The sequence below is a fragment of the Chanos chanos genome, chromosome 1 (assembly GCF_902362185.1).
Source record: "Chanos chanos chromosome 1, fChaCha1.1, whole genome shotgun sequence".
NCBI classification, from domain to species: domain Eukaryota; kingdom Metazoa; phylum Chordata; class Actinopteri; order Gonorynchiformes; family Chanidae; genus Chanos; species Chanos chanos.
Genome location: NC_044495.1, coordinates 49,936,967 through 49,955,191, shown reverse-complemented (window position 1 = coordinate 49,955,191; position 18,225 = coordinate 49,936,967). Strand labels below are relative to the sequence as shown.

Below are 18,225 nucleotides of genomic sequence, written 5' to 3'. Positions count from 1 at the left end.
ATACATCCAGTCAGGAGAGGGCTCTGTGTTCTCTAAATATGACGTGAACCACATGATCTTAGTGAGTAGTGGGTACTGTTTCCGTCTATTGAATTAACATACTGAATGAAAATGAAATGCATGCTTAAGAACCCTCAGGTTGTATAGTTTTAAATAAGATGTGAATGGAATACAAAGCATTACTATGGGTCACAGCAATGAGATCTGTTGGTTATATGGTCAGATTATGGTGGTTATATGGCCAAAAAACCTAAGTGTTTTGAAACAAATGGACATAGCGTTGTTACATGTTACAGAACACATGGAAATACAATTCAGCCAGGTCGAGCAGAATTTGGATTGTAATGTCATTATCTATCTGAAAGCAAGCTTGCTCAGGTTTCTCTCTTGTTTTGCTTTGGGGGTTTTTTTGTTTTTTGGTTTTTTTTTTTTTATGTCAAATCCATCAATGTTTTCTCAATACTGAGGCCTTAAATTTTGTACTCCAACTGTCTTCTCACCATTTGTACAAAGCAATAAAGTTTTGTGTCATCTGAGGCGGAAGTACTGTGTCTGCTTATTTATCTATTTAATGGGCCATTGAAGGGGAAGCAAATTAAGATTAATCCGCCAGTCTTTGTTGTAGTAGCCATACGGAATCAATCGCCCTGAAAGTACACGCCCAGTCTCTAATTCCACAAAAAAAACGAGTATTTTTCAGTACTGTGCTGTCGGGATTACAGTTGGCAAAATTCGCGTATTAAAGCGGAAAAACGTATACGGTATAACGTTGAAATAGATGTTTTGGGGGTGCTTGTTTTGTTTTGTTTTGGAGATTTATGGCAATACAGATGTGTTCAGAAAAAGACAAAACGGACAGATGATGTCTAAATTCGCAGACTTTTCCAAACTAGAGTTTTACTTCAACAAGTACATTCTGAACAAATAAGATTTATTAATGATCTCTCAGATGGAATTATTCGTTGAATGCCGACGAGTAATAATCCAGGTAGCCGTTTACGCGAAAAAAACCCATCACTAACCGCACGGCTTGCAAATGAAGGAAAAGTTTTGCGCAAGCGATGTGGTAGCTGAAACGATGTCAACCTACGCCAGGTACAAACTCCCAAACGGCAGTTGCCTGTTCTACCATAGATAATTGTAAAGCACACGTATAAGTACATTTTCACGTTAATTTGTCAAATATGTTATTTTACCTGAATGTGTCACTGGAAAGCCAATCACCGAGGTTTATACACCGACTATCGACTTACAACTAATTTCAAACAGACTTTAAGGTAGAGAAACGTGTAGAGGTCATCAAAGGAATGTGGAGGGAGGGAGGGGCTTATGAAAGACACTGTGTGTCTATGTAATTTTAAAAGTGGAGAACATCACACTTGCTTCCACAGATTTCCTTGTTAATGATTTGATCGTTACTGATTTTTTGGTGCCTTATATCACCTTGCAAAATCAGCACTACAGCCATGGACAGCGACACTTAAACATAAAGCGTAACTCCGTCGGTGAATGGTTATCCTTATGGGGAAAACTGCTCTGTGTTATACAGTGATCGCGTATTTAATGAATGACATCAAACGAATTAATCAAATCCATGTGCGCCATGCCAGCGCACGGTTTAATTTCACACATATCCAAGAAGTAAAAAGGCACAGAAAGGGAAACAAAAGAGATATAACAGTAATTGGGTGAAAGATACTGTTAACTTACTATTATTATTATTTTTAAATGAGAACGTCGGAACGTTGTGATATTATTATATGTGTGTGCGCCTTCCCGGGGGTGTGGCAACGCTCGCTCTGTGAACTCGCGCTCGGTCTCGTTGAATGAGAGGAGCGAGCTTGGAGAGATCACTCCACGCAGGAACGGGCAACCAACACCGGTGGAACAGCAGCATGGCTTCGTCTCAAGGGAGGCACGATCTCCGTTTTGCAGATTGGATGGCAAGTTTGCCAGAAAACCTGCACAGTATTCCCCTCACCAACCTGGCTATACCTGGTGAGTGCTATTTTTGCGTTATTAATTGCAGCGGCAAGGTTTGATGTTCACAGAGAGAGCGCACACATTTTGCAAATTTTAGTGAGGGATTCGGTCTGTTTCACAAATATGTGAACATAACTGCACCGCAGTCTAAATAGAACTAATGTCACCGTCAGCCCGGTGTGTTTACGGATTAGTAATATTATTAGTAAGGTCATTAAATCTAAAGATTTGTAACCTCTAACTGAAACAACTATGTTAGTTGCATGTTAAAATTCCCTTTTCCTGATAATGTTTCTTAGCCTACGGTAGTGATAATACACTAACGCTGAACACGCTTGAGCTTAGGATCAGATTTGACGTAAAATGAACATGACACTTGTTGCTTAAGGGCCAACATCTGAAATCTGTGCGAGCGAGCGTGCGTGTGTGTGTGTGTATGTGTGTGTGTGTGTGTATGGGTAGCTTACATTTCCTTTCAACAATTCAAGCTTTAATACGTTATCGACGTTATTAACTGTGCATCTGAAAGGAGTTAAACGGGAGGGGCGTGAGGAAATGATTTCGGAAATAGTGCTGAAATGGAATCCATTAAGACCCAACGTTTTGACAGCATGCTGCGGCTATGTGGTTGTGCACTTAAGGTGAAGCTTCGGGGTTCGTGCAGAAAGTAGTCTATTGCAGCTTTCTTTTGCCTCCAGTTGTTTTATATCACAGAAGTAATTATTTCACTCTTTTTGAAGTCGTCTGTTACATTTGAGAGTTCATTGTAATATTCCTATTAAGATAGATGACTTTTTTTTCTACTGCAGGTAGGCTACTATAGGTAACACATTATCGCCAGCGTTTTTAACTGGGAAGCCTAACTAATTACTGTAGTTGACGATGCGCAAGCAAATTCCTGCAGCACCAATGGGTGCATACGTTTTCATTGCATCCCAGTGCTTAACTGTAGAGACTGTAACTGTAACTGAAGAGACTGATTAACCACAGAGACCTCTCACCATGTTATGTTAATGGTTTGATTAGTAGGTGACTGCTAGGTGTCAGATTAACATAGTGGCACATTGGCCTTTCAGGAAGAAAGGGTTATGAAAGGGTTACCCTTTCTTGAAGGTATATGTTTGGCAATTTCAGTATCCAAATCTTTGACTGAAAGTCCATATGTTTGTGTTGATGCTTTCCATTAGTGGTCACCTTCAATACAATCAGAGAATGAAGAAACCAACATGTCTCTGCCATGGCTTCGTATCCATTTATCAGTCAGCTTTGCTTTGTTGCTCTATTCAACATTAACCATTATGTTATGATATATCTGTTCATCATTTATGAAGAAATGTACAATGCATAATGTTATGGCCAATACAGTTTCAAGCTGGCGGTGCTGAACACTAACTGAAGGTCAGCTGCGTCACAATGGGTTTGCCTTAACTGCTAAGACCTTATATTCACCATTTGTAGCATCCCTGTAAGTCATATAAACCACACTTGCACAAACATATGGAAACACTGGGGGAGCCAGAAGTTGAAGGATGTGGACATACACCAGTGTGGTAGGTTTAAGAAGAAATCCACTGTGTTGAGTGAATGTAGAGGTTTCGCAGCTCATGTTCAGTACTCTCAGACACCAACCCGATCCTTTAATGGCTCTGTTAAGACCGTGAGGATATGAAAAATCACCGGATTAGCTATCATTTTGATTTCTTCCATCTAGTAACATTTAAAACATTGCTTGTGATGGAGAGGAGACAGGGAGAGGCCCATTGTTGAGATGGTGCGTGGCTTTGGTCTCTGAGAGAAAGAGGACATGAGCAATCAGTCTTACAGGCCTTCAGAACTCCAGGCTTTGATTAGTCCCACTGATTAGCAGCTGTGCCGCTGATTTCACCCCTTTGGTGGAGGGACTAATTAACTGCGAGCCATGTCCAAATCAGACCGTTATTCCTCAATTAGTTTGATTCCCCGATTGCGTGTCAGGGACAGGCCACTGCGAACGACGTTAAGTTTTGACAAAACACAGCCGGTCTCCTGCCATGGATCATCTCATAACTTCAAAACAGTCACTATGCTCTGCACACACACACACACACACACACACACCAAACTTCCACACCGTTCACTGTGAGCTCATTCTTAAGACCTCAGTAGTTTCCGATTAAGCGTGATACCAACCCGTCTGACTTAACTTTACAAAGCTCTACATCCTTACTGTGATGAATCAGGTGCAGAAGCGCTGGAAAAAAAAAGTGTTGTGTGATGGGTCCCTGGGACCGGACTTCTAAAGCATTAATTTGGAACACCCCTCCCAAGATCCTAAGGAAATGTCGTTTTTAATGCCGGCCCAGAATTGAAGGATCTGATTCAACTAATCAAGGATTTGCCCGTAAGGATAATTAGCTGTTAAACTGAATCGGTTGAATAGGGCAGAAGTATAAATTGCGCTTTCCAGTAGATCTTTACGGGCAGAACCTGAGAAACATTGGTTATAAATGACAAGGAGATAAACCCAGCAGGGAGCAGAGTTGCATTGAAGAAGCAGTTTGTCCCATTGACTCACATAAATTGAATCTGCCTCGCATGCTTCGCTGCGCGTAGTGCAGCATATGAGACAGTCTGCAGAAGTGAGTGCCACCCGCATGAAAATATCTCTTAAAACTTCAGGGAATATAGATTTTTTTTCCCCAACTTTTCAGTAGAAAGTTTCCTGTCCGTTCTGAAAGACACGGAAAAGATATGTGCTTCTTCTCTGAGGTTGTATCTTTTCTGTCCTGAGACACCGTGAGGACGACGCGCTTCTCCCCAATCACTTTAAATGTAGAATTAGAACCTCTTTCTAACTGAACCACCAGCCAGTTAGATCACTGGTCTTCTACTTTGAACAGATTTCTAGCCTCCTTGGCTGTTCGCTTAGATAATTGTAGAAGCTTCTGCTCTTCCTCACCCCAATGCTGTGAACCACTGAGGCATTGATTTTCTCTGCTTGTGCTATGTGTAACATAACTAGAGGGCACGATTTTTTCCACTTAAGCTGTCAAAACCCACTGGCTGCCAGATCACAGGGGAAAACATTTAGCAACTACGGTTGTGGTCCGTGGAAGTCAGATTAGTGACACGAGCAGCTTCACTCGCTTGAACCTTTAAGTGACATCACAGGATCAATCCTAAATTGCCCTCTTCTCCCAAAGCCTTGGATTTTCTAGAAGATTTGGATATACTAGATGGTTTTTGAGAAAACCCAATAACATGCCAACGAGCCAATCAGAAAGTGTCATGAAGTTATTATCATGTTGTAAATATTTTTACATTTGTCCAGCACTTTCAGATGTACAAAAAGATTAAAGGGAATGGAACTACTGCCTGTGAAAATGAGAGCATTTTTACCCAAAGCTGAGGCAACTACTCTCCACTATTCCCACACAGGCCCACAAGCCAGTACATGTCTTTTCTCAAAGAAACAAAATTATAGTAGGCATCAAATTCATGATGAGCGTCAAACAAACAGCAAGTGGTGAATGCATTACACAAAACTCATTTCTATGTTGTTTTTGTACCACTTAAATTAAACAAACTTGTCATAATGATCAAAGTGGTAAGATATATTATATTCTGTTGTGCTTCTTTATAATTTATACTTATGCAGAGTGTAATGGGTAAATAAGGGTAAATAAAAGCTACCCATGTCACTACCTCAAAAGGAAGATGTTAATGGTCTGTAAATCTTCTATACTATCCAGGGAATGAGCTGGTCTTCAGACAATTATTATTCACTGCCTACCTGATGTGTTGGGTTTAGCCACTTGACGTTAGTGCAGACCTTCATGTGTGTCCAGGATTTTTTATCACAAATCTCAGGTTAATGAGTGTGGCATGTTGCTTTGTAGCCTCTTGCTGCTAAGCCTTATGTTACAGCTAAGTCTGCCAAAAAGTGTTTTATTCATGATTGGTGAGTCAACGTTTTAGGAAGGAAAAAAACTTCAAAGGTCAGTTTTAATTCTAGCCAATTACATGAACCTCTGAATTTCAGTGCGCATTTGTGATTTGTGCATTTTCAGTCATAAATGCCTTTGTGCATTTTCGTGTCCCGGGTAACCAATTAAGGTTCTGAGAAATTTCCGGAAATATAAGAACACAGCAGGTAAATACTATGTCAAAATAATTCTGCCCTAGTCTGCAGAAGTTCCTAGAATACTTTGACAATCATAGAATGTAGTGAGGTCATTACACACAAACCAATACCTTCTACTGTTTTAATGAAATATTCTCAGAAGACAGTCTGTCCAAACATATGGCAGTAACATTATGAGTGCATTTCCTGTCTTTTGGCAGTCTTACCTATTAACCTGGTGCTGGTCATCTTCAGACATTTTGCCATTCATATCTATCTGGAAAAAAACTGAAACCTAGTTGATTTGTCAGTGTGTGTTCTGTGTTTCTTCAGCTTTGAGTTGTTTTACATCTAACACAGGGAGATTGTACTGGCGCGTTCTTATCTCCCAATTTCTTCAGTCACTGGCTTCTAGATGTATCATCACAGTCCTTCTCTGTCTGAGAACTCAATTTCAGTCCCTGTGGCCTTGAACTGTGTAATTATGAATGTCACCGTAGAGCCTGGTAGGTTCCAATTTCTCTTCATCTCAAGAGGTCAAAACCAAGAAAATATCAGGAGCTCTGCTGTATGCGATTAGATGCATTTGTTGATTTCATCTTGATTTCTGTTTGTTTTGAATGGCGTCATAGAAATTATATCATCTTTAGAGCAGCCCGGAACATGAACAAACGTCTTTTTTTCCCTCTAGTTTAATGTCTAACCTTGAAATTCCCAACAATTATAACAATTTTTTTTAAAGACGTCTAAGCGTACCTTTTCAACAATTCAAAAAGAACTGTTGAGAAAAAGCTGCATTAAACAAGAAGCAAGCAGCCATAGATACACATACCTGTACACACACACATACACATACACAGAGGCAAACAGTATAGCACTATTGTCAGCTTTGAAATAAAAGCCGACCTGAGGCAAGGTCAGGATCTTGCTCTACTCTTCCCTTTGTCGTCCAGTTGGTCCAGTGGCGCTCTGTTATTTGTTTGCCTGCTGACGGACACCTGTGTCCCCCGTCTCCACTTGTCAGGGACGTGTGACTGGTGGTAGGGCCTTTAAGGGTAACAGATGCAGACTCCTCGCCATGCTTGTTCCTCATTCCCTCTCTGACAAGTCTCATTGTACGCCACGAGACTGGGCCAACGTCAGACTCTGTTCTGGTGAATAGGAGATTTGATGGGTTCATGATCTAACTGCAGTGACCTGTACAAGGCTTTGAAACAAGGGGGGGTATTGTGTTGCTGTAACAGGAGTGACAGGAAGGCCAAATGAATGAGTCACCATGTGGAAAGGTGTTTGTGTAAATAACTGCACGGCTATTTGTTTCAACGATAAAATTCAAAATTGGGGGAAAAATAGTTCAGACAGAGGTGTCGAGACAGAAACTGTGCCTTTTAACACGGGGTACAACATTAAGGAAGCAGGCTGCTCTGTTGAAGCCGTTGGAAACGCACCATTTTTAGAAACAAGCAATCAGTATCTTAGCATTTTGGCCAATATATACCGTCGCATACTGCAATACTCTGTGTATATGTTTGGATTTTTGTCCAAATGCTGGGTGAGTCTCTGCAGAACAATGGGTGCCCCTATGGCTTAGATGCCGCCAGCGATGAGCTGTTCAAACACTTTCTTTTAAGGTCATCATCTCTTTGTCAGAACCTCAACCCAGATTCCTCCTTTTACTGAAGAGAAGGACAGAGCATTTCCTCTTGATCACACCCTGTAGTTTTCGTCAGTGTTTCTATGGAACACATGTTTTTGTCAGATGACAACAGCCTTGGATTTGAGTCATGTTATGTATTGTATTGTAAGCCACAAGGGAATATGCCAGAACTTTCAGATATTGAGAAATGCAGTGACTGGCTGTTAGAATGTTCAAAAAAAAAAAAGCCGGGGGGGGGGGGGGGGGGGGTGCTTGCTTTTTGTTCAAGGGAAACATTTGGTGGATAGTCCGTTGCAGAACTAATCCCTCCAATTCTCTAATGGCAAAGCTTGTGTAGTGCCGATTTTATCCAGGTATTGCATCATTAGGGACGCAATAAAGTACTAATGGCTTGATTTATTAAAGCTTTTAGTTTTTACACAAGCCATGTGTAAAACCAATATTTTAATTAGTGTAGGGTCACAATAGTTGTCAAACAATATTCTTTGGCTGTGTTATTTGTTTTGCTCACAGAAACAAAGTGAATACATACAAATGAAGCCACTAAATCTCACAAGTATCTTGGTTATTATGAATTTTATTTACGACGTAAACTCAGCTTTCACACTAAACGTAGCTTTTTTTTGTTTGTTTCTTTGTGTGTTTGTTTTTTTCACGTCTCACATCTATTTTCAGTTTCACATTAGTCTGACAAGACCCCTAAGCACCCTTTGAACTTAGTCACCAGAGTTAAATTAACTTTGAGAATGTAAATGCTGGCCCAGAGTCACAGCGGGACAAAATAAACACTGTTAGAGTTAATTAGACATTGTTAAAACTGTACTGCACACACATAACGATCATTATAGACTTGTCATGACATGTTTTCTGCTGTTTTTCTAAAGCTCAAGTTTTGGTTCATTATAGTGTGCTCTGAATGAACTCTTTATTTTATTATAAACATCGCATTTTTTTTTGGAATCTAATAACTCATCAAACCTAGGCGTAGCATGGGTGGGCTCTTTTATGGGGGAGAGAAAATGATTTCAGTTACTTCGAGCTGACCACTTGCAGAATGAAAAATTGTTCTCCCATCAGCCCTCTGTGGGTTGGCACAGCTCTTGTCAGATTCAAAGTATTACAGCTGTCTGTTCGTCCAATTGTTCAGCCATTAATCCCATACTTCAGGCTCAAATAGAGGGGATTTTCTGCCTCCGATGTCTCAATAAACAAGATAAATGGAAGAGATTAAGTGACCAGAACATGAAATTGCTAAGTCACTGGGGGGAAAAGAGACACTTTTTCCTGTAATGATGTCTTTTTTCCTTTTTTCTTTTCTTTTTTTTTTTTTTTTTGCTCTTTGTTGCTGTAACAGTGAATGCTTGGGTGGATCCCCTGTGGTATAACTCTTGAGCAGTGAGATGTGAATCTCAGGGCTGTTATGAATGCTTACATTATCAGAGAAATACGCCAAATGCCCGGCCCAGTTGTTTCTAAAGTTTCTTTTTTCTTTTTTTTTTTTCAGAGACTTTATCTGGAAATGAAAAAGAAATTATCATTGCTCTTTTTTTCCAGTATAACGTTGCCTGTAGTGCTTGGCTTTGCTTCAACAAACAACATTACATTTACTATTATACATTTCCTAACTCACTTATTACACAGTTTCTTGAATTTCCCTATGACCAGTGAGCGGGAATAAAGCTCAGTAAATACAGCTGAGATGAGTTCACAGCATCCAACAGACATTATTAAGTTTACCCAGAGCCCAATATGCACAAGTGAAATACATATTATTATTATGTTATGGTCATAAAACAACTGTAAGTTATATTCTTTTATAATTAGTGGCCACAGAACCCCTAACTGAATTGGTCGCTAATGATCATGAAACTTGAACAGATTGCGACTTTCAGAGAGGGAATCGAGAATGAGACAGAGTCAAAGCTATTCAGGGGAGCAGAGTAAAGGAAGAAAGCTGGTGGAGAGATAAAGGGGCTAAACAGAGAGAAAGAAGGATGAAAAAAGACCAAAGGAGGTGTAACTGGAGTGATTTGTTGTTCTACTCTTTGCCTGTGTAGAAATGTGTAGATCTGTGCAGTGGTAATGGTCTATAGGTGAGACGGGGGATTAGACTCTACTCTTTCCCTGCAGACCACAGCGCTTCAGTTCTAAATTACGACTCAGTCTGCAACAACAGAAATTTTCAAAGAGCTTTTGAGACTATCATTGGTGGCTCCACCCACTTGTGTGATTCCTGCCGATGGGCGTGTTCGTTTGATCTTTTTTTTTTTTTTTTTGCGTGACGTGTTCACAAAAATCTAGTAGTATTGGTTTTAAGGGTCCTCCGTGACAGGATGTTTTTGTGGCTCTTTTGAATTAAAGCAACAAATTACAAGTGACACAAAGCAAACAACATTCATGCACCGATTAGCCAGTTACCAGTGCATCTTAGGGGCAAACACACACAAATTTCATTGGGCAATGCCGCCTTTTACAAATTCAGATCTGCGAGAAGGGTTTATGAAAATGATTATAGGGGAAAGGGGGAAGTGAATGAAGTTTGAATTTACACAGAGCAGAGAGACTGTTAGCTTTGGTGAACAAACATCCTTTAGAACTCAAGTTTCCCCTCAAAACATCAGCTCACTGTATGTACAGCGGTCTTCAACATATGCAAAAATTTCAGCCATCAGGAAAATACAAACAAAAGAGGAATCTGATCAAACGGCATTGGCTTCATTCCAGTCGCACGAGATAAATGGGATTGTCCTTATGCATATTCATGAGGGTTACGATTATAAATGCTTTTGAAGGAGACATGAAATAGGGCTATGTATATATAAAGCCTTTGTTAAAAAAAAAAAAAGGGCCATGATCTTTCTCCCTGTATTCGCCTCGTATGTCAGAGAAGGCTCCTTTGCTTTTTTTTTTTTTTTTTTTTAATTTCATGTCAACATCCTCTCTTCTATTGCGTCATCAGTACATCTTACAAACAAAAGATCTGTTTCATTGTTTTTGTAATACCATAACTCTCTGTCATTTAGAAATATGTAAATGATTTCCTTCACAAAGGCATACACAATACAGTAATCAGTTCTAATCTGACCCGTCTCTGGGTAGCAGTAAGGTGATCCAAACTTGACATTATAAAATTGTTGTTGGCTGTGTCCTGTTTTTCATAATGACATTCCACTCCACACAAACTAATGGGATTTGGTGTTTTTGTCGGTATATGTAACACACTGAATATCTGCACGTCAATACGGAGACTCAGTGGTAGTTGGTTGCTTCAGGTAGTCAGTTTCAATACATTATAGATAGATAGATAGATAGATAGATAGATAGATAGATAGATAGATAGATAGATAGATAGATAGATAGATAGATTAACCATTGTGGTTTTATGAACCAAATTTATGATCATGAATGTATATTTATATATATACACATGTACATGCCCATACATTGGGCAGGAGGGTCACTTACAAAACCCTTAGGTTAATTGCCAAATATCAGGCCCATTTAAACCTCTAAATCAGTGAAATACAGCGTAACAAAGCAACTGTGACATACTGTTTAATGCTTGACAAAACCACATCTCTATGGAGGTCTTCAAGGCCCCTTGAAAATAATAATGTGGAGAAATGCATGAGTGCATTGAGAAAACTAGATAGGAGATAATAGATAGCAAAACAGAATCAGCGGAGTCTTTTGTTATAATGAAAATTCAAGTCTTGATATATGTAAAGAAACATCTCCTACATTATATATGATGAATGCTCCTCTGAATGTGCTTTATCATAATAAATAATATATTCTATTCCCTGACCCCATACACACATTATAGATATTTGACCAGAATCTTCTCCATTTTGTTTGATAAATCCACTGATCATGACTGTCAGAGGAAGCAGCAGGAAATTTGAGCTGCGAAATGAATTTCATTCATCTGAATCTGACAGATGTATTCTGAGCTTAATGAAAACCTGTGTTCTTGCTTACATGTTTTCCTCATTGCCTGTTCAGCCCCTGGCTTTAGAAAGGGGTCCTGTGAGTCATTTGATGGTTGACAGGCTCTTTGAGTTGAGTCAGGTAATTGCTGCTGAAATGTTACAGAGACCCAAGCACCTGACATTTTTTCTTCACTTCAACATATGCAACCTGTATGACTTCACCCTTATGTACAATTTCCCTGTCTAGTTTCTCTCTCTCTCTCTCTCCCTCCCTCTCTCATTCTCTTTCTTGTTCTCTTTCTCTCTCTCTCTCCATCTCACTTTCTCTCACTCTCTCTCTCTCTCTCTCTCTCTCTTTCTCTCTCGCTTTTATTTTTTCTTTGCAGTAGTGTTGTTAAGGGCCACTCCTGGGCTTGTTAAAAGCTACATACAGCGTTCCCATCATTTTCTTGTTGAGGTGATTGTTGCTGTAGTCTGGAGGAACCACATTTGTTCAATAGTTCGCCCTGTGGGTAGCACTGATGGTCACCACTCAAGGCTGAATGCAAACTGACTTAGAACTCCAGGGTGCACATATTCAAAAGAGAGAAAAAAACCTATATAAAAGCCTCTCGGCACTCATTTTAAAGATGTGCTGACTAGAATAGAGATGCAATTAACTCCTTCTATAGCTCCATAGTGACAATAGAGCAGGACTTGTTCAGTTCTTGGTAAAAACTCAAGAATGAACGCAAGGCGAGGTGATGGACAAGTAACTGTATTCATTACACCTGTATCGCCTATGAAATAAACCATATATTTGTCATTCTTGTGTCATACAAAGACAAATCTGGTGAAAATAAACATAAACATGTAGAGCTTACACCCCCCCAGACAGTCTGTTTTTAAGACCCTGTCAGGATACCCCTTATCTCTTTGGGTACCAGACCCACCAGCATAAATGCTAGGAGCTCTGACACTATTTATATGAGTCTGCCACTGTTTCTCTCTTTCTCTGTCTCTGTCTCTCTCTCTCTCTCTCTCTCTCTTATTCTCATGGAAGACTTCAACAAACAAATTGTAGCTCAATGTGGCTCTCTGAGGGTTAGTCCACCAAATTAAAAAATGTTTACTTTTTCCTGGCACCTCTGATGCATTTTTATAGTAGATTTATCTGATCTTGTCCTTACGTCCCTGCTGAATTGGATCAAATCTCACCAGCTAAGAAGTTTGGTGGAACATTGTGATGCAATTAAACTAAAAATGTACTGTTTAATAATAGTCAGCTTGTAATGTTACTGCATTTTAAACAAAATTACAATGTTGGAATGTTTTGTTCTTTTCTTGTGGCGTTACGTATCATCGGAAATGTTTTTCCAATGATGTTGGATGAAGTTTCAAAGTACTGACTGAACAACACTTTAACATTGCATATTTCGTTTTCATATTGCTTTCGATGCCGCTTCAAAATTGGAATCTCTTACCAAGTAGATTTTTAACACGAAATGCAGCGGCATTTCATATGCATAAGCAATTTATATGTCTGACAGGGCAGTCTTGGAATGAAATGTGATCGATAAAAGTTGCACCAGAACAGAAATTTTTTTTTTGAGGCATTGAACAGATAGGAAACGGATTCAAAGCCAGTCACATTCTGATGAAAATGTCTTGAAATGCAGCTATGCTCTTTAATACTATTTCTGTTGATCTCTTGCTTTGGAGAAAAATCCAGTCCATTTGGTGGACTATTGCTTAAATTTTTGATGCCAAAACAGCAGTATGGCAGAATATTTCATCTTGGCATCAGAAATCTGTCCAGTTCTTTTACCTTTGGTAGATAAATGTACAGTGTGTACTTCTTTTTTTTTTTTAAAGAAAATTCAACATCTGCATTATTGTCACCGTTTCTGTGCGAAGCCAAGGAGAATAGTCAGATCATCCACGTGTTTACTGTTGAAGAGATTTGTGTGTAGAGAGCTGAGAAAAGTGGTGACAGGAGAATGAAAATTGAATTGAAACACACAGACTAGAATCTCTTCTTTTCTTCTTGAGCAGATGGGATGCAAGCTATTGACGTCGTCAAAGACTCGTGTGTCAGTGATTTTCTACTTCCTGTCGTTGCACATAAGAAAGGCAATTGTGATTGGATAAGTGTTTGAATACAACAAGAATGACTTGCGGTTTTCCCACTTCCTTGCACACAGAAAATCAGTTTATGATGTGTTGAAACTAACAAAGTCTCTCTTGCTCTCTCTTTCAGGTTCTCATGACTCTTTCAGTTTCTACATTGATGAGGCTTCTCCTGTCGGACCCGAGCAGCCCGAGACAGTGCAGAATTTCGTCTCTGTCTTTGGTACAGTGGCGAAAAAGTTGATGAGGAAGTGGTTAGCCACTCAAACCATGAACTTCACCAGTCAGCTGGAGGCAGGCATCCGCTTCTTTGACCTGCGTATCTCCACCAAGCCCAGAGATCCCGACAACGAGCTTTACTTTGCTCATGGTCTGTTTAGCGCCACCGTACGCGAAGGCCTGGAGCAGATCAGCACGTTCTTGGCCTCCCACGCCCGTGAGGTGGTCTTCCTGGACTTTAATCACTTCTATGGTGTCCAGAACCTCCACCATGAGAAGCTGGTCCAGATGCTCCGTACCATCTTCGGTGACCGCCTCTGCCCAGTTATATTTGCCCAGGAAGTCAGTCTGAAGTACCTCTGGGAGAAAGAGTACCAGGTTTTGGTCTTCTATCACAACCCCATGGCCCTGGAGGTGCCTTTCCTGTGGCCGGGGCAGATGATGCCCGCGCCTTGGGCCAACACCACAGATCCTGAGAAGCTCATCCAGTTCCTGCAGGCTTCGGTGACAGACAGGAGACGTAAGGGCACCTTCTTCGTGTCCCAGGTGGTCCTTACGCCCAAAGCTAGCACGGTAATGAAGGGCGTGGCCAGTGGTCTGAGAGAGACCATCACAGAGAGGTGGGTTAGGTTTCACAGAGCATACAATTAAAACAATTAAATTCCTTTTTTTTTTTTCCTTTCTTTTTTTTACCATGGTAGAAGCTACCCTCTAAAGAATACTTGGGGCAATCAAACAGTCTCAGAAAACAGCGCTGTAGCCCATCAAAAGGGCAGAGTGCCATGTATAAGCAAATATTTGAACAGTCTCTGTTATGTGAACCAAATTACTTCCAGTCTCCCGAATTCTAAACTAGCTTGTTTCTTAGTGTGCTTGTTGAAAATAAAGGCAACAAAACTGGGGAGCTGCCTAATCAAGTATACAGTATAAATGACTTGTTTGTAGTTTTACGCATTTATATGCATGATGTATTTGCTCTCCAGTCAGGAAGAAGAGCAGTGGTTCTGTAGGCCCATTTTATGGACAATACAGAGACGCCAATAGTGATATTCATTTAATCCACACTGTATAGCGTAGGAGTTCTCTTGAGACTAATTGACTTTCTTGGAATCTGTATGGTTTGTCTATTATTCTGATTTCCTCAGAGCTCATAGCATTTAATCTGCTCACATTAACATTCTTTATACATGCAAAATCAATCAATGACCTCTGGTGCTTTTACAAATATATTGATTGCTGATTTTACACTAGCTAAAACAATCGCCCATGACAAAGGCTCAATTAAATGAGACCTGCTGAATTAAGACGATGATATTGTTCTTGTACCAAAGACAGTGGTTACCATCTATTTTCTGGGCATGCTCTTGAAACTAAACGCATGGAGGTTGAATTGTGTTTATTTATTTAATTAATCCCAAATATGTCATTTTATGGATTATAGCACGTAGTTCATCACCTATAACTGAGATTTTTTTTTCCATCATGAGGGTTCTAAGCATTACTGAACATTTAGGGGTGAGCTAATGCATTATTTCTGCTCAGTGTAACTGGGACATTAGCTGAGGGGTAGGAGCGACACCCTGAGTCATCCTGGCTTTTTAAAGCCCTGTCTAGAGGCCTTTGCCTGTCTGTATCACCGCTGTTACTGCTGGTTGCTCTTACGCTTAAGTCCTAGCTTCTGCTGTTTACAGTCCATCCCCCCCCCCCCCCCCCCCCCCCGTCTCTCTCTCTCTCTCTCTCTCTCTCTCTCTCTCTCTCAGACTCAACTGGAAATCTTTGACAAGGGGATGTAATTGCTAATCACCAGTGCGGCCCGGTTATCGGCCTCTGTAACACCCCACTTTTAAATCATTGAAGCCAATGTGCCCGTGTGGCAGGAGTGGGATAGGATAATTAATTGAGGTGCTAGGGTAGTCATAGTTAACGGATAGCGCTCAATGTATTCTCAGCTCAGAGAGCTAGTGTCTTATTAGCAAATATCCCTGAAGATGCTGAATCATCTCAGAGCATTTTACCGAGCAGTGAAGTGTTTTGTGACATATGAGAGTCTGAGCGCTCACACACACACACACACACTCTCTCTCTCTCTCTCTCTCTCTCTCTCTCTCTGTTGATCTGCTCCTAAACTAAAAACTCCCCACAGACAAGGGTGATTCTGGTTTCTCGGCTCATGTCTCCTGTACATTTATAAAACTGATCCTCTGGATGGTGTGGTGGACCTGCTGTTTAGATAGATAGCTTGGCACATTCTGGGCATGTTAGGTAATAAAACTAGCACTAACAGTGTGGCATAGCAATCCGCCGTTTCCCAATCCAACACATTGAGACCTAAAGTACTGCATGTTTTAGACCTCTCCTAACTCCAACACACCAAATTTAACTCAGCTAATTACAGAGCCCTTAATTAGGGCAGCTGAAGGGGGAGTGTGTGTCAGAGCAAGAAGACACCTAAACTGTGCATACCTGTGGATCTCCATTGCCGCTATATACTGGTGTTTACTCATTTATTCAAATAGATAATTAAGAAAGTGAAAAAGAACCGTGCATACATTAAAAAAAGCATGCATACCATGCATGCATAATGTATGCATGCATACCATGCATACATTAAAAAAAGATGACACTGCAATTGTTTATCTGTGATTGTTATAAATGCCAGTGCTTTTAAAACTGGAGCTGGAAATTCACACTTGACTCATTCATATTTCACATTTGTTATGATCCGTTGAGAGCTCCATCAGATTATGATGTAATTTTTTTTAAAATGACCAAATCATTCAATAGCATGTTCTCATCCATAATGTATATGACCTACTACACAAAGTACTTCATAACAAAACTGAATAACCATGCGGCACTTTTTTCTTTCTCTCTTTTCCTAAAAACAAGTCGTCCCAATGTCTCTGTGTGTTTCCAGGGCTCTACCTGGCATGATGCAGTGGATTCGTTCTCAGAGGCCTGGTGAGAATGGTGTTAACATCATCACAGCTGACTTTGTGGAGCTTGGTGACTTCATCAGTGCCGTAATCTCCCTCAACTACTATCTGGACGAAGAGGAAGACAACGCCACCTGAACGCCACGCATGCTCCGCCCCATTCATCCGTGAGCTCCCACTCACAACTCTGTATTTGCTGTTTTTTTCCAGAAGGAATTGATGTCCCTCTGAAAATTTTTAGGGCTAATTAACAGTGGCAGAAGTATGCTTTTTGACCGGGGTAGGGGGAAGGGGGAGGAATTAAGGGGCTTTGCAAATGGTCTGGTTTTGACTGTTTTGTTGATAATTTTTATTTTTTATCTTGAGAGAATGAAAAATTTGCATAAATTCATTTGCGGGGGGGGGGGGGGTCAATTGTTTTCTTTTCACTTTGATTTTTCTTCCCATCTGTTGCACTATTATCAGCCCTCACTATTCATGGAGGTTTTTCGTCGGTAAATTTTCCTACATTTGACTGAAGCGATGGTGAAAATCTAGACATATTCCATTCCAAGTAAATGTTGTTTGTATAGTGAATGTGATGATGACAAACTTGCAGTAGATTTGTTCGCATTGGTAACAGTAAATTGTAAGACTGCCAACTTGTACAAAAACGTCAACTGACAAAACATAAAACCGGCTTATATGTTAATGGCTACAACAGTACTGTTTCTCTTTTATCTGATGTATTGTTCTCCTCGGTGTAACGGTGAATGGTGGTCCTCACAGCCTGTTTTTAATGTCCAAAGTGTAAATTATTGGCTGTTCATGTCAAAAAAGCTGAAATACTTGATATATTTCACTGCCTGTTTTTTCGCTCATTGGGGAAAAAAAATTACCAACAACGTTCTTCATGTGAAATGGTCAAACACACACGCACACACACACACACACACATAAAAAAAGAACAGTAAAAACGTAACTGTAAAAACTAAGCTAAAATGTGACATATTTCACATAACTTCTTCATCCGTCTTTTGAAAACCGGTAATATTTGTTTCCTTTGTAATTCAAGTGTGAAGAATCAAAACACATAATATCAAACCTGTGCTGATCTGACTAAAATACATATTTAAGCAGGAGTCGTATTGAGTGGTCTGTATTTTGATGCTGTTTGTCATGCATTCTATTTAAAAATACACACTCACACACACACACACACACAAACAATACACATGACGCACATGACACACTCACAAAATGGATGGCTGTTCAGTGAGTTATAGCTTTGAGCGTTAGTAATCACAG

The 18,225-nt window shown here is 40.1% G+C and overlaps 1 protein-coding gene across 1 annotated transcript; it reads left to right on the top strand.

The window, feature by feature from the left end:
* The first annotated feature begins 1,895 nt into the window (after window positions 1-1,895).
* plcxd3 (phosphatidylinositol-specific phospholipase C, X domain containing 3) lies at window positions 1,896-17,076 on the top strand. The gene is made up of 3 exons (XM_030789597.1): window positions 1,896-1,998; window positions 13,914-14,622; window positions 16,920-17,076. The coding sequence occupies exons 1-3, from the start codon at window positions 1,896-1,898 to the stop codon at window positions 17,074-17,076; spliced, it is 969 nt and encodes a 322-aa protein (XP_030645457.1).
* Window positions 17,077-18,225: the final 1,149 nt, after the last annotated feature.

Bases quoted from the DNA above. Each gene is read 5' to 3' on its own strand.
- plcxd3 (XM_030789597.1), top strand. From the start codon at position 1,896: ATGGCTTCGTCTCAAGGGAGGCACGATCTCCGTTTTGCAGATTGGATG. The intron at 1,999-13,913 runs GTGAGTGCTATT...TCTCTCTTTCAG, and splicing joins CACCAACCTGGCTATACCTG to GTTCTCATGACTCTTTCAGT. The intron at 14,623-16,919 runs GTGGGTTAGGTT...GTGTGTTTCCAG, and splicing joins AGAGAGACCATCACAGAGAG to GGCTCTACCTGGCATGATGC.